At 36.5% G+C, this 14,737-nt stretch overlaps 1 protein-coding gene across 8 annotated transcripts in view; it reads right to left on the bottom strand.

Annotated features, from left to right (window-relative positions):
- EZH2 (enhancer of zeste 2 polycomb repressive complex 2 subunit) overlaps positions 1 to 14,737 on the bottom strand; it is a 51,598-nt gene that overhangs the window by 20,823 nt on the left and 16,038 nt on the right. For 4 of the 8 annotated variants that reach the window (XM_072853398.1, XM_072853397.1, XM_072853399.1 and 1 more), the window contains 6 exons: positions 8,407 to 8,530; positions 7,761 to 7,889; positions 4,728 to 4,844; positions 3,197 to 3,335; positions 783 to 926; positions 121 to 223 (listed from right to left, as the gene is read on the bottom strand). In XM_072853398.1, coding sequence (XP_072709499.1) covers positions 121 to 223; positions 783 to 926; positions 3,197 to 3,335; positions 4,728 to 4,844; positions 7,761 to 7,889; positions 8,407 to 8,523 — 749 coding nt within the window. In that variant the 5' untranslated portion in view covers positions 8,524 to 8,530. Of the gene's footprint in view, positions 1 to 120; positions 224 to 782; positions 927 to 3,196; positions 3,336 to 4,727; positions 4,845 to 7,760; positions 7,890 to 8,406; positions 8,531 to 14,737 lie in introns of those variants that run through there. The other 4 variants (XM_072853391.1, XM_072853393.1, XM_072853394.1 and 1 more) reach the window with 4 other exon arrangements.

The following is a 14,737-nucleotide window of genomic DNA, read 5'->3' as shown; positions in this document are numbered from 1 at the left end:
AACTGCCACAGAACCTAGCTGCAAGGGGGACCATTCCTAATCAACAAATATTTAACAAAGTCAAAGAATCTTTGTTTCATAATGCAACACAGCAGTATATCCTAAGAAATACTTTCTTACTTCTCTTTCAATTCTTCTGCTGTACCCTTGTCTGGAAACATTGAGGAAATGGCTTCAAATATCTTGTCAGAAGGAAATCTCCGAGGTGGGTGGCTTTCTTTCTCTGTCAAAGAAGCAAAACATTTGGAAAACAAACAAACAAACAAATATACTTCTGCTCCTTTGCTACTTCAAGGAGGTGTTCAGAGAAAGGGGGACTTCGCCAAAATCCTAATAAAAAAAAGAAGCAAAGGTTTTTATTTCTAAATTACAGCCAACTTAAACTGCATTAAGTGATCTTTCCTGCTGAGAGAACTCTACTAGTAAAATTTGGAGAAACCATTATTTCACCAGCAGATGGAGATGGCAATTCAGAACTCTGCCTACTTTAGAATAATGATACTTGATTTTCTGAGGAGTACCAAAGCATTTATTAGACAGACACCCGACTGATTTTTGGTGCATTTGACTGCCTCAGTATGCAGATAAACAAAAATTGGCAAAAGCACCTTTTGTAGTATTCTCTGTAAAACTCTTGAACTAAATGGCAAAGGAAATGATGAAGAAAATGATGCTACTTTATACCTGAAAACTATCAAGTAGAAGGGTTTGAACAAATTTATTGAGTGATTAAAGAAAAGTGTTTTTTGGTTTTAATTTTTAAAGTCTGCAGACAGACATACCCATCCTGTTACCTTCCCGATCTTTTTGCTTGTCATCTCTTTCATCAGGATTGTCATCTCCATCATCATCATCTTCATCATCACTATATTGACCAAGTGCATTGACCAGCTCAACAAATATTTCATCATTGATAAATCCACATTCTGAAATTCAGCAAAATTGGGAGTGAACAGAAAAGCGCAAGGTGTATATGAAGTATTTTTAATCCTCTCTACCCTTGAATTAAATTATGGCAAATGCTGCGATTTATGAAAAACAATTTGTATTTTTTCCCCTCTTAGTTTCAATGTATGAACTGAGAAGAGTTAAAAATACTTAGTATTTATTTCTTAGACTAACAACTGGGAAGGGGAGAAGGAAACTTGTTGAAATTTTTTTTTCCCTGACTCCCTGTGCTTCATACTGGTAGATATAATAAATCTCTCTTCCTTGGAAGATAAAAAAATTACTTACTAGCTAGACTATTTAAGAGATTTTATGCCAGAATCCCAATTCCAACATGGTTGGGTTAAGCCAGCCTGGCAATGCATGCAAAGAGTCTATGAAGCTATCTTGGACAGCTAGGGAATCTTCAGAGAGATTTTTGGTTGGTAGTTCCATAGCATCCGCTTCCCCACTTACAGACCCCACTGGCAACATGATAAAAAAAGAATACAGTTATATTTAAAAAAAAAATCAAGAGAAAACTGAAGGATACAATGCTGCATATATCTGCTTATTAGCTTATATTCTGCTGTGAAATTCAGAGGGCAGTACAGACAGACAATAAGGCATTTCTGCAGAGGAAAATTGTAGTTAGCGTTGACAGAGACTGCTGTTATTTTTCAAAAAATAACCATGAACTGCGTTGGGAACTGTAGTCCTTATCACCATCCTTTTGAACCTAGACTGTTGTGAAGTTGTAGTTTGACATTAGTCAAACTACAACTTGAAGGAAGCTAATAGTTTTATTCCTATGTAGTCAATGAAAACAGGCAGGTACTTCATTTGGATGTTTTAAACAGAACTCTTAATATACACACACAGGTTAGTATGAATTTCTCTCCCAAAAGTGCAATTGCAGAGCTAGTTTACAATTCTGACTCCGACATGGGAATGCTTCTGGATTACAGATTCCCACAGCATTTACATTTAATTCCAGTCACACAAGAATACTAGTTATTGGGAGACTAAAAAACTGTCTTTCTACTTTCAATATATAGTTTTCAAGGACCCATAATAACAGTAATTGCCATCATAAACTTGGGACTCAAGACGGTGAAACAAGATTAATTTTAAAGCTAGACTCATTTAATTATAAATTAAATCAATAATAGAAGACATTTACTAGTAATGTCACCATTTTGACATAACCAGTTCTCTGACAAGTATGTCAGCAATCAGTAAATCTATAAAAATATCCAAAGGCAAAACCCCATGAAACATTTCATGTTCCTCATGAAATATAAAGGCACCAGTTATTCTGAGGACACTAACAAGACTGGTGTAGGACCGAGTAGCATTTATTATTGAATCGCAGGCTTAACCTTCATAAGTGGCACACAATGTACTCAAAAATGTAGTTCTCTTTCTCAGTCACTCCAGCATTAACAGGAATATAGTCAATTTTAAGAAATGATTCCCCATTGGGGGGGGGGGGAGGACGGACGGACGGACACACACGCAGGTAACGTTTCTGTGAAGGGGGAAGCAGAATAGTCAGAGAAACCTTTACAACTGTAACGTTCAGGCTTGTATAAGCCAGTTCTGAATGGGCACATAGAGCAAGTGAAAGGTTGCTACTTCACTGAGACTTCAGCAAACTAAGAGACAGATGACATCGCGTGTAGTCCAGCTCCCACACAGAATAAGAGGTAAATTACAGCTAAGAACACATATATATAGTGTACCAACAGAAGGATACAACTTTGCTCTATAAGCTGACTTATAGAAAGGAGGTTTTTAAATAGCTAATAATGTCCTTAAAGGAAAAAAACAAACAAACAAACAAACAACCACAAGAGGTTATTCTATCGAATCACATTCACAAGTGTTGTCGTTATCAGAGTTTTGCATACTTTTCCTGCCACTTTCTGCTAGGCAGGACACATGTAGGGACATTACACTATTATATTCCAAAGCTCTGAGCATAAAGTTGAAGACCAAGAACTTCTCCAAGTTGCAGCTAAGCATTATGATGAATCACTGTATGGTCTAGGGAAAAAGTTAATGTGTTTAATTTCTCCGTACTACTACTATAACACTTTGCACTCTTACAAAAATGCAAAGCAATATATTTAAATAAGGAAGTCTGTTATACCCAATGTTTACACAATGTAGGGATTCTAGAGATACTACTGTAACGGTCAAGCATTAGGCCTTAACAAGCAACACTGACAACAATTATTTATATAGGAAGAAGTGATTAGTATACCTGAATGTTTGGGCTCACCTCTGTCTCCATGCACTTTCCCATCATAGTTCTTGATCAGTTCTTCAATAAAGGTACCATCCTGGTCAAGCACTTCATCTCCCATATATGGAATGTTATGTAAAACAGTTTCATCCTCTACCTAGTAACAACAGTTATAAGCAAACAATTTTAAATTGCGTTTTCAATCAACTATTTCTGCATTTCTGTTTTCAAAATCTACACGTGTCTAGCTACCACAGTTTACTAAATGGCTTCACTGCTTTAGCACATTTACCATTAACTAGATAAATAAAACAAAACCCTCATCTTTGTTCAACCATTTTTGCACTAGTGGTGACTGGCTCAAGATACTGACACTAGCTCCTAATGTGAAGGTTAGCAGGGTGTTTCTACAAAGCTTCTACTATTGAAACACAGTAAGCTACCTAGCTTTGGGAAGCTTGCATTTGATAAGTTCATTCTCCCTTCCTTGGTTCTTTTCCACAGTAAGTGCAATGGAAACCATCCCGTCATTTCTTTGCCAGAGATAAGAAAATATGATACAAAAAGACTCTAAATTCAAGCTGTCTAAACAGCAAGCACAGAAACATGCCTCACAATTTAATCTGAACTCCACTGTCTTTTTTTTTGTCTGCATATAGCCTAAATGTATTAATACTCCCATGTTTTATCAGTAGAATTTACAGACCTTGATACTCAGCTGTACCTTCCAATACTACAGAAGAACCTTCTATTGTTAAGAAAATAAATGTAAACTTTCCTGCTGATCATGATTCTGCAGCAGTGCAAAATATCCAAATACTGATGAATTGAAAGCAAGTAGAAAAATGTGTGGAAGAACCCTGTACATATACTGATAAAACTGGTTATTTAAATCACTTTGCTACAATTATTACTGTAATAACCAGTCAGCAAAGGTGATCATATACAAAATGATGTGACAAAGATTTGTAATAAGCTAAGCTTTTCAAATAAGTTAAATACCTACATTAGAAATCTAACATTATGGCTTTTGCATACAGTGAAGCTGATCAGAAGAAAAGGCTATACTCAGTTGCTATATAAGAATGACCATTATGTGGGGGAGACTATTTCACGATTAAGTTCTCTTTATTCCATAAGAATTACTATTCTGCTACAGGTATGTTGGTCGATTGCCTTACATAAAAACATTTATATCCATCAGAAAACGTTTCTCATTACACTAATTATATGCTTTCAAATAAATCTACATTTGTTAAATGCCATACAAGACAATTGGTCACCTGAATTAAATAAGCTTAGGGTCTCTTTACAGCAACGTTTTAGAGATACTCAGGTTCACTGAGGACAGAGGTTTAGTTTGCAAAGTTACTTTTATTTATTTATTTATTTTATTTGGGGGAGCCTATTTCTGATTATTACTGCCTTATTACTAATACCAAAAAGATAGGGAGGGTAACTGGCAACAGACTTTTTCTGGTTTATTTCTAAAATTAACCCCTCCCTTTCCTCCGTACATTTCTTCTCCCAGCACTTTTTTTAAACTTACCATAAAATTCTGTTGAAGAGGAGACCAAGAATACATTATAGGCACAGAAGCAACAGCATTGAGAGTCTTCAGTGGGATGACTTGTTTTGGAAAATCTATGTCACTGGTAACAGAGCACTGAAATAAGAGGTTGAAGTTACACTTACATAGCAACATCAGAAACAAAAAGGGGGGGGGAGGGGGGGAATCACAGAAGAACACTCTACAATGTACAAAATTCAAAGTGTTTGTCAAAATTAGCCATATCAGCTTTTGAAAAATGCATCAGATTTTTAGGGCATAATAGTAAGAATAGGTTTAGCAGGAAAAAAGACGCAAGAATTATTTCTATGTCAATACCTTTGCTAATAGATCATGATGGTTTTTTCCACTTAATAAGAAGTGGCTGTGATAGTATTTTAGTCAGACTCTTCAACCTACAATACAAATTATGTTTGGTATCTCAAAACAGATTTAGTACCTGTTGCTTCTACACTGATGTTAGAGTATTTACTCAAGCCATCAGAGAGGCAACTGAATTCCCCTGGCTTCAGATCAATACACTGCAGAAATCATGTATTATTTATGTTAAAAAAAAATTTTACTTTAATGCCAGCAAGACATCTTATGGAAATAAATCCTCCATATGTCTTGTTAATTCCTGCCCTGTTTCCCCATTATTGTCTGCTTATCTTTATCCTATCCTCAAACCTTTGATTATGCTCACTGCTTACAATGGAAAAATGAAAATTAACTCTTAATATGCAACTCTGGACACGTCAATGAGTTTTTCAGCTACAGGACTTTTTTTTTTTTTTTTTTGAGATTCAGAGGTTTACGTAGCCTCCAAAAGATAAACATGCCATAGAAATACAGACAACTTCTAGGTTATTCTTGCATCTATTCAACAGTTAACAGACACAGATCAACTTTTCTCAAATACTTGGAGAGCGGTATGAAGAACTCTGAAAAAAAGTTATAAACAAAAGCAGACAGGAACATACAAAGCTAGGGAAAGTACAACAAAGAGGATTTGGAGGTAGGTAAAACAAAGTTTAGAACAGCTATCATAGCTACCTGAAAGGAAAAAAGGAAGTGGAGACAAAAGATCTTTCTCCTTTCCAGAAGGGAAAGATGAACAGAGCTTCACATTTCTAAAGAAATACACAAAGTAATGTAACAAACAGTATACAGAGACAGTACCTCGGTAGAATGACACAAGCTAGATTTATTTATTTTCTTTTTAATCTGCAGCAAGTGAAATTAGATTTCTGCTGTGTATATCAATACTCAAGACATCGTCCTATGCTAGTGCTTTATTCCCGTTTCAGGTTAATGTTTAATTTTCTAGCTAGAAGCCATCTAGTATATTTTTCATGTATTTTTAAAGAAAAATACAAAGGTAAAAAAATAATTACTTTTATCTTTGGAACTAGAAGTCTCAGGCTGACAAATGAGCTCTGACAAGATGACTTAAAGTGTTTGGTACTAAGTCTCAATTACATTGCCCCATTGTTTTGGTATGGAATGCAGCTTAATACTTATTAGGCTAGCACAGGACATATTATGGTCTCTGGTTAATGCTGACTGGACTACTCATTGGAGAAAACCTCTCACCAGCAGTCTTCACCAAACACATGAAGGCTCTCACAAAACCTTTCCATCAGGTCACTAAACTTCTAGCCAGTGTCCTATGCAATTCTGACAAAATTCAGCATATTAAGAAAAAAAGATTTTAAGATAATTTTTTAAAACCCCCACCATTTCTTTGTCTTACTTCTCTCACTATAAATTATGGCAATCTTAAATCAAGCATTAGACTTCTGATTCATGAGACAGAGACTGGATTTGAATGCAGTAATTAGTGTGCTCTATCAATTCAGGCAGGAAATCAATTCAGGCAGGAAATTAACATAAAAGAATAGTGAATCAAGCTACAAAAAAAAAAAAAAAAAAAAGAAGAAAGGAATGGTAAGGAATGATCTTTTACTATCAAAAAAAAGTGAAAATTGGATGTGTACCTGTATCAATTATTATCAGAAGTTCTGATCCTACAGTGCCATATAATAGGTACCGAGCTGTACATGAGTAACTGCATATTCAATCATGTTTAAAAGAAAACACTCAGGCAAAGGTCCTTGCCTGTTTGCATTTGAACATGCATGCACACAAATGCACCTCTGTGACACACACACACCCAGCTTCCCACTAAAGTTTTAGGAAAAGGAAAATCTGACAAATTTCCTTGAAGAGAAAGTGGTTTGTTTGGGTTTTTTTTAACCTGTTCACAGTAAATTATTTTCATTCTCATCATACTGAAATGAGTTAGCTTTTCAGATTATTACACATTAAACATCCTCAGACTGGCTTAGTCTGGAGCAGTGCCTAAAGAGCAACCGAGAAAGATGATAAATTAACCGGGGCTGAATACAGAAAGTTGGAGTAGGCTTAAACCACTGTTCGAGCTACCAACGTGAAAGCCAGTTTGGGTGCTCAAATTGCATCACAATCATGGAAGTGTTTTTCACAAATTTAGTGTCCAGTCTGCTTGTGCAACACAAGGGTCTATCAACTCAACTAACTCCTTTTAGAACCTCTGTGGTTAAATACCTTCAATATAAAGAAGACTTTGTCAAGTGGGTATGTTCACAGCTTTCATGTGCTTTAACTCAGTAAGAACCAAAGTAACTAATGTGTACCACTTGGGGTCAACTCCAATAGGAACAAGATTAAACTCCCAATATCAGTGAGACAAAACAATTTGATTAAAGGATGCTGAGGTATGATCCAAGTATTATCAGAAATAAGGAAGTTTCACTTTTGTGTGTTGTTCAAAGCTAGGTAGCCTGCTATGTATTTATTGCTTCCCAGAAGTCATACGATCAAAGTAAATAATAAATAAATTCTTTAAGAAACTCGTACAAAAAATATTTAGCTGCCAAGTCATGTCATGCTGGGAAAAAAAAAAAAAAAGAACAGCCAACTTTCCAGTAATAAACCAAAAACGTGCTAACAACCTTGTAAGTGGAATTAGCACAACACATGTTAACCAACCTCCCTGGTCCCGCGCAATGAGCTCACAGAAGTCATGATGTGAACAGGCTGTATCCTACGTTGTTTCCATTCTTGATTTAAGATTTCAGTTCTTTCCAGTATCTTCTGACGATTAGAATTAAACATACTCTAAAAATTAATCACAATTGTAAACATTACAAATAAATCAAAGATTCTAAATTCACCTGCTAGCATCTTAAGGCATTATAACATTTACCAAAAAAATAAACAAAACCAGACAGGATAAAAAAAAGAGTGCTAAAAACTCAACTGTCCAAATTTTGTTTAAATGTCAGTGAGGCTCAGTATAGTTCATTATCCCTTTCTTTGACTCAAACCATATTCTCATGTTTAGAGACTTAGAGGTTTAGCATGGAATTAAGTTCTAAATGGAATTAGAAAGAGTATGTGGCTAAAGAAGTTGCCACGCTTGCTCTCCACAGTCTCTTCTGATACTCAGCATGCCTGATACAATCACATATCATGCCTGTTTATAGGATCACAGAGTTAAGACAAGTTTTCAGTATGTTAACAAAGTATTTAATGAAATTGTTATTGCAGGTGTTAACTGCAGGACAACTCATACTTCAGAAGAAAATAAGTTTTTGTATCATTTTTTAAGCAATAGAACCAAAAGTCAACATACCTTTACTTCATCTGCACGTCGGAACCTCTTGAGCTGCCTCAGTCTCATATATTCTGATTTCACACGTTTTCGCCAGCAAATTGGTCCCTTCTCAGATTTTTTTCCGGTTTGACCCATGATTATCCTACAAGAGACAATGTCATGTTAATATTACCAAATCTGATGTCACTGCTTACAGAGGAAGTTAGAGCAAAGTTAAGTAGGATAGAGACATTCCTTTAATACCTTTCACATCTAATTCCTTTAATTCCTTTCAATCAGACACTTGCAATACCATCCCAATCCAACAAAAAAAAAAAAAAAACAAAAAACAAAAAAAAAACCCACAAACGTAAGTGATAGACACCGGAACACAGTAATTTTAATTACAAATCAGTGGGACCATTCACATTTGCTTTAAGCACTTCTAATGCGTCTACACAGAAAGGTACCTCATGGACTTAAAGGGGTGAAGCGGAACAAATCAAGATTCCCACTGCAAAGATACACACTGGAATCCTTGCGAGCAGTCTTTTAAATTAACTTCTGGACAGCCATGTTCATGGCAGACAAATCTTTCCCTCCTCACAGAGGGGTCCTCTTCAGTAAGATACCAATTCCTAGAATAGGCTTCTGGCGTTGATTTCAAGTGCAGAGAGGTACCCCAAGTACAGTCCTCCTACCTAGCCACTCAAGTATCAAAGAGTTCTAGAAATTCAGACAAAGAGTTTTGAAACAGGCAGCATAAGAGACCTCTCTCTTTTCTCAAGTATTCTACAAAAACCCAAACTGTACAGCTGACTGTGATCAGGACACTGATTCCACTTTTACTGATCACCCTCCTAGTAACAAGTGCTTCATTTTTATGTTACAGGATTGTCGGCAATGAAGTTGTATTTTTACATTATAATCCAAATGCAGTGCTAGAATATGCCAATCTCCTCAGTATTTTTCAAAATCAAGGACCGTATGTTGCGACTATACTGGCAACAACTATTTTGACAGCATCCTGAAACAAAACCCCTACATCGAAGACTGGCTTCCTCTCAAGAATTGCGCTGTAATAACCTACAGTATTTCAACTGAATAGCTCAAAACAGCATTCACAATAGCCATCATGAACTGAAAGGCTGAAATGTCCAGTTGCCCAAGAGTAATACATTCTCAAACAAGCATAATCAATTTGAGCAGAAACAATTCTAGCTCTTCTAATTATCAAGGTAGGTAAACATGAACAGAGGTGGCTTATTCAGGCTGGAGTCAAATGCCAAGTGCTACCTCCCCTGCCCCGCACCACAGGTCCCCTGACAGTCATGAGTACAGCTTTATCCAAGTTATTGAAAGCTCTTTGCTGCTGTAGGCAGAGCTCTATTTTCAGCAGTTTCCTACAAGTCAGATTTGAGTTCTATCAGACTTTATGATGATTGGGGGAGGAAATCAATACAGAACCAGTTTATTCTCTATACTACACCTTCATTTACACTGAACACATTTACACTGAAGAAAAGGTAATAGTCTACGAGAGCCTGCCACCCATTTTTATGCAAGACATTAAATCATATTTTATAAGAAAAATTGTTGGGTTTTTAGACTTAGATTGAAAATGAATCAACAAACAAATGACAGAATTGCTGACCCAAATCATGGGAAGCATCCTTTGAGGAAAAAAGGCACAGCATATATATAAGTTTCACGTAATGCCCGAAGCATGTGACTAGACAGAGGGGGAGGACAGAGAACCAGCAGGGGGAGGTCAATCTAGAGCAAAGTGTCAAACAGTTGCTCTGCTTCCATGCCTCAAGGCAGCGAGTAGAATCCACCTGTATCTCATTTACCGCAACACCAGTGGTTACAAGAAATTAAAAAAAAAATCCCAGACCGTTCATGTTAGAGCATGGGAAAGAGAATCAGCAATTCAAAGTGCCCTATGATATTGATTAGAGGACAGCATAAAAGCATTATAAAGTACAGAAAATGCATTGTATTATATGCTAAACTACGCAAAGCAAAAATATGGAAAAACATCCCATTAACTGGAAACAAATTAGACATAGAATAAGTATCATTAAATAACAGAAAGACAGAATCTCAACTTGTGAGTAATACAGAACGTCAAAATCACCTCAGTTAAGGTTCAGCCAAAAGACATGGAAAAAATACCACTGAATTCAAAAGATAAATGAAAGCTCAGCTGACAATACTGAGGTAGCATATCCCATAAAAACAAAACACAGATTATCTTTACTCATTCTAATACTGCATCAACCACAGCCTTTCTTATTCTAGTTTCCTGGAGAATAACAAATGACTGAGGCTTAAAAAAAGCTTTCTTAACTAAAATCAAATTGCCAGATAAGTTCTGCTCATCAAAAGCAGATCTATATGGAAATCATATATAATTAAAAATAACAGCAAAACAAACAAACAAAAACCAACAGAATTCCCATCTTTCTTTCATACAACTGAAATACAGCCCCCAGAAGACCCCACAAACAAGGATTTAAGACCTGAGAGAAATGTATCCCCATAGAATAAACAAATCCAATTTATTAAATTTTTCAGTAATGAATTATCATTGTTACTGGTTGTATTAAAATGGTAAGAAAAATAATACTTCACAAGATGATAAATACTTCCTTTTGAAACCGCATAACTTCTGCACACTCAGGTCATTCATCCGAAAACAAATAGGACTTACAAGAACACTCTCCTCTTACACTCGTTTCAAGCTGCTATCTGGGACACAACATAGACAACAATTTAATGTTCACCGCACCAAATAACTCATAGAAAATTTAAAAATGCACTGTTGCTTATGTCAAGTTATAGCAAGAAAATGTTCTTCTAGATAAAGTAGTAATATTAATGTGCAACAGTCAGTGGGATACACATAGTGCATTAAGTCAAATATGTATAAACAAATTAGAAACAGCCTCTTAAATGGCAAGTCGGTAATAGGAGAAAAAGCACTGAGTGGAAAGGAAACATATGCATGTATAGGTTATAGAAAAATTATAGCTAAGAAAAAAAGCAAAGTGTTCTGGACACATGTTTGTAAAATATTAATTTTGAAAATCCCTGAAAATTTATTAATGAATTCTGATTTTGAGCAGCAGTTTTTCAAACCAAGTAAACTGTATTTGTATGCTTCTGGGCAGCTGAACATCACTAAAGTAGAATTACAGTGTTGTTAACATATGTACTGTGGTAAGAGGTAATCATTTTTCTGTCCCTAATCTCAGAAGAAAGTATGGGAAAAAAAAAAAACCAAGGTGGGGGGCAGGGAGAGAAGACCTTATTCATAGCCAACAGAGTTAATTCTCACAGTGCAACTGATCCATCATCTTCACATTAGGACTATAGCTAAATGCCACTGACAATTTTTAATGTCAATTCAAAGGTTGCCCCAAAAACTATACATTTAAGAAACTAAATCTGAGAAACTGGGATAAGAAGCTTCATAGTCAAGGACCGTCCACCCTGGGTCAGGGCTGAGGGAGCAAAAAATGAGACAGAAAGATGAACTCTTACAGAAGGGTGCTGGAAATACCTCCATCCCTGAAAGGAAAAGTAATTTGGAGAATTAAAATACTTCAGGGAAACATCAACATAAACTCAATCTCTGGGGCAAATTCAGGATTGTAGAGGCTGTCTCAAGCCTACTACTGGTCCACTTGCACTAGTACCTATGTGTAAGAAAAACCTTTCCCAAATCACTTTCTTCCACCATTTCTGCTGTTCACATTCGTAAATACTCTGAGCTGTAACAAACTACACAGTTTTCACTTTGCTAAACAAGAAAAAAGCCCATACATTTTCATTAAATTATGTTGTATGGGATTTGCAGCTAGGATTGCAGAGCAGAAAAGCTAGTGAATTTTAAGATCAATTTGTCAGAACTAGTCAACTTTTCATATAAAGTTTCAGAATATTCCCTACAGCAGCACAAGTGGCACAAGCTAAATCCCATCTGTCTAAGAATAGTTAAGCCTGTCTTAAGAAGACAGCATAATGTTAAACAGTTTCCATTTAATAAATAAAAGCATGATACTGGATTGTCTTAGTGCAATGGTCTGATTCCGAGAGCCCCCAGGCCACGTCCCTCTTCTCTGTCCCCATTTCCCCTTCTGAATCCTGCTAGCTGTTTCTATTGTTTTAAAATCTTACCCATTTTTTCATCCTCTACGCATGAAGGGCCTACAGAAACCATCTAACTGCTACAGATACCAGTCCCGAGAACTTTTATCCAAAAGAAATAAAGTAGGTAGCAGTCAACTCAGTTATTTATGGGCAGATTATCTCATTTCCAAAACAGATACAAAAAAGCATGCATAACTCTAAAGCAGTTACACTGTTTCTAGAGCAAGCTCATCTCCCAAAGCGCAGAATGACTTCCATGCAGAACCTGAGCTAACCTTGCCAGATCTTACCTAGCATCACACTAAGGAGGGAAACCTTGCCATAACTCCCTGCACCCTCTTTGCAGAAGAGGGAACACTGGGAAACGTGGTAAGACATCCCAAGCGATTCTAGTGTCAACCTGGTACAGCCACAGACAGATGGACTGTCTCATTCCAGACTGGGCAATCACCCCAATGCCACAGCAAACAAGGAGATGCATGTGCCGTGCTTAAATGCGAAGGCTTAATACCTTGGGTCTGAAGCTGCACTTAACCCAGCCAGCCCTCCCCAAGCACAGCACTGCAGAACTGAAGTGACCCCACACTGCCTATTCCATACTTACAGCTGAGCATCACTACACTCTGCTTGCCAGCTCTCACACCACCCATATTTTTCCATTACTCGTAACATTGCAGTTACCCAATTCCCTAAGCTATACAGTATACTCATGCACAGTACACCTAAGTGCATGGGTAGAACTGGACATTAGATAATTATGAGAGGACCAATGTAATTCTAAACAGACCACCACCAAATACAAGAAAAATAACAAAACTAACACCTCTTTTTGACCAATAAGGAGTCTGAGCTATGGTATTAGGAACAAGACATACTAAACCCACCTAAACACTGATTTAAAAAAAAAACATACAAGAAAACAAAAACAAACACCTAGCTATTCTTATCAGTTTCTACTCATGCTTGCATAGCTGGAAATGAAAACCAACAAAAAAGAGCAGTGTCCTGGAGCAAATACATTTGTGTTTTAAATAAACTCTGCTGAGCATTTCATAATGAAGTTATGTACAAGATCTGCATTATTTGCAGTGTTTTAAAGAAACTTCATGCCTATAAGCTTAAATCTGCCAATACTTACTTTCAGCAGCCAAAGTGCATCCAATACATCTAGAATTCACAATGAGAGACAAAGACATGTAGAACAATTTCAGCTCAAATTGTTCCTGTTTTGCCTACAGTATATAGAAATAGCCTTATTTAAAGAAAACGTCCTATTTTTCTTCGATCATTTTGGCAATATCCATCAGTGACAGACAAGCACACAGATAATTCTCTAAATTAGGCAGTCTATTCAAGCAGTCATACTGCTGTCAAAGACTATATTTAAGCTCCTCTGGCTACCCTGCCAAATTTCAGGGAAAAAAAATTAATTAAAATTTTCGAACTGGAAAGCATGGGAGAACAAATGAGGGGGCCTGCCCTTTTAAAAGAACGTTATTAGTTTGTAATTGTGCTTAATGTTACACAATATTTTAAACTGTAATGATATTACATTATCTTCCCTTTACTCAGGATTTCTGTTTGGAGATATTTATGAATTAAAACATAGTGTGTACAGTATAACTTCTCAGTTCTTTGTTGTGAATTAATCTACACTCAAAAGGTTATTCATATACTTCAAATATATGCATACACTGATACAATACTGCACTTAAGAGTACTGTTAAACAACAGTTGTGGGGGGGGCCAGGGAGGGTGAGGATGAGTGAGAATATAAAACACAACAGAGAAACTGCATATGCAACCTGATGCAAACGGAATAATAAAATAAGTCATCATGTTTTTTGTTGCCTAGAGTAATGGAAGAGTAATGAAGGAATAAAATAATTCAGATAGGGCAGGGGCAGGTAGGGGGGGGGGAAGTACTACTTCTACATCCCATAGAACCAAATGCAAATGCTTTCACATTTGCTTCTCAGAACCTCGAGCTCTAAAGGAATGTATTTAACTGCACGGCCCTGCTCAATGAACTACACCACACTGCTTCTCAACCTCTTCTACCTCGCCATTAGCATGCTCACAGCCCTGTGAACACTAATGTACTTCCACTAAGTTCTCTGGACTGGATGCACTGGTAAGCTCAAAACATGTATCTGAGCTGGCTTCATGAACCATCACTTCAGATACCATAAATTTATTAATTTAGATTCAA

Source organism: Ciconia boyciana, chromosome 2 (genome assembly GCF_034638445.1).
Source record: "Ciconia boyciana chromosome 2, ASM3463844v1, whole genome shotgun sequence".
Taxonomy (NCBI): Eukaryota; Metazoa; Chordata; class Aves; order Ciconiiformes; family Ciconiidae; genus Ciconia; species Ciconia boyciana.
Note: the sequence above shows the minus strand (reverse complement) of the source record. Positions and strands in the feature narration are given on the sequence as shown.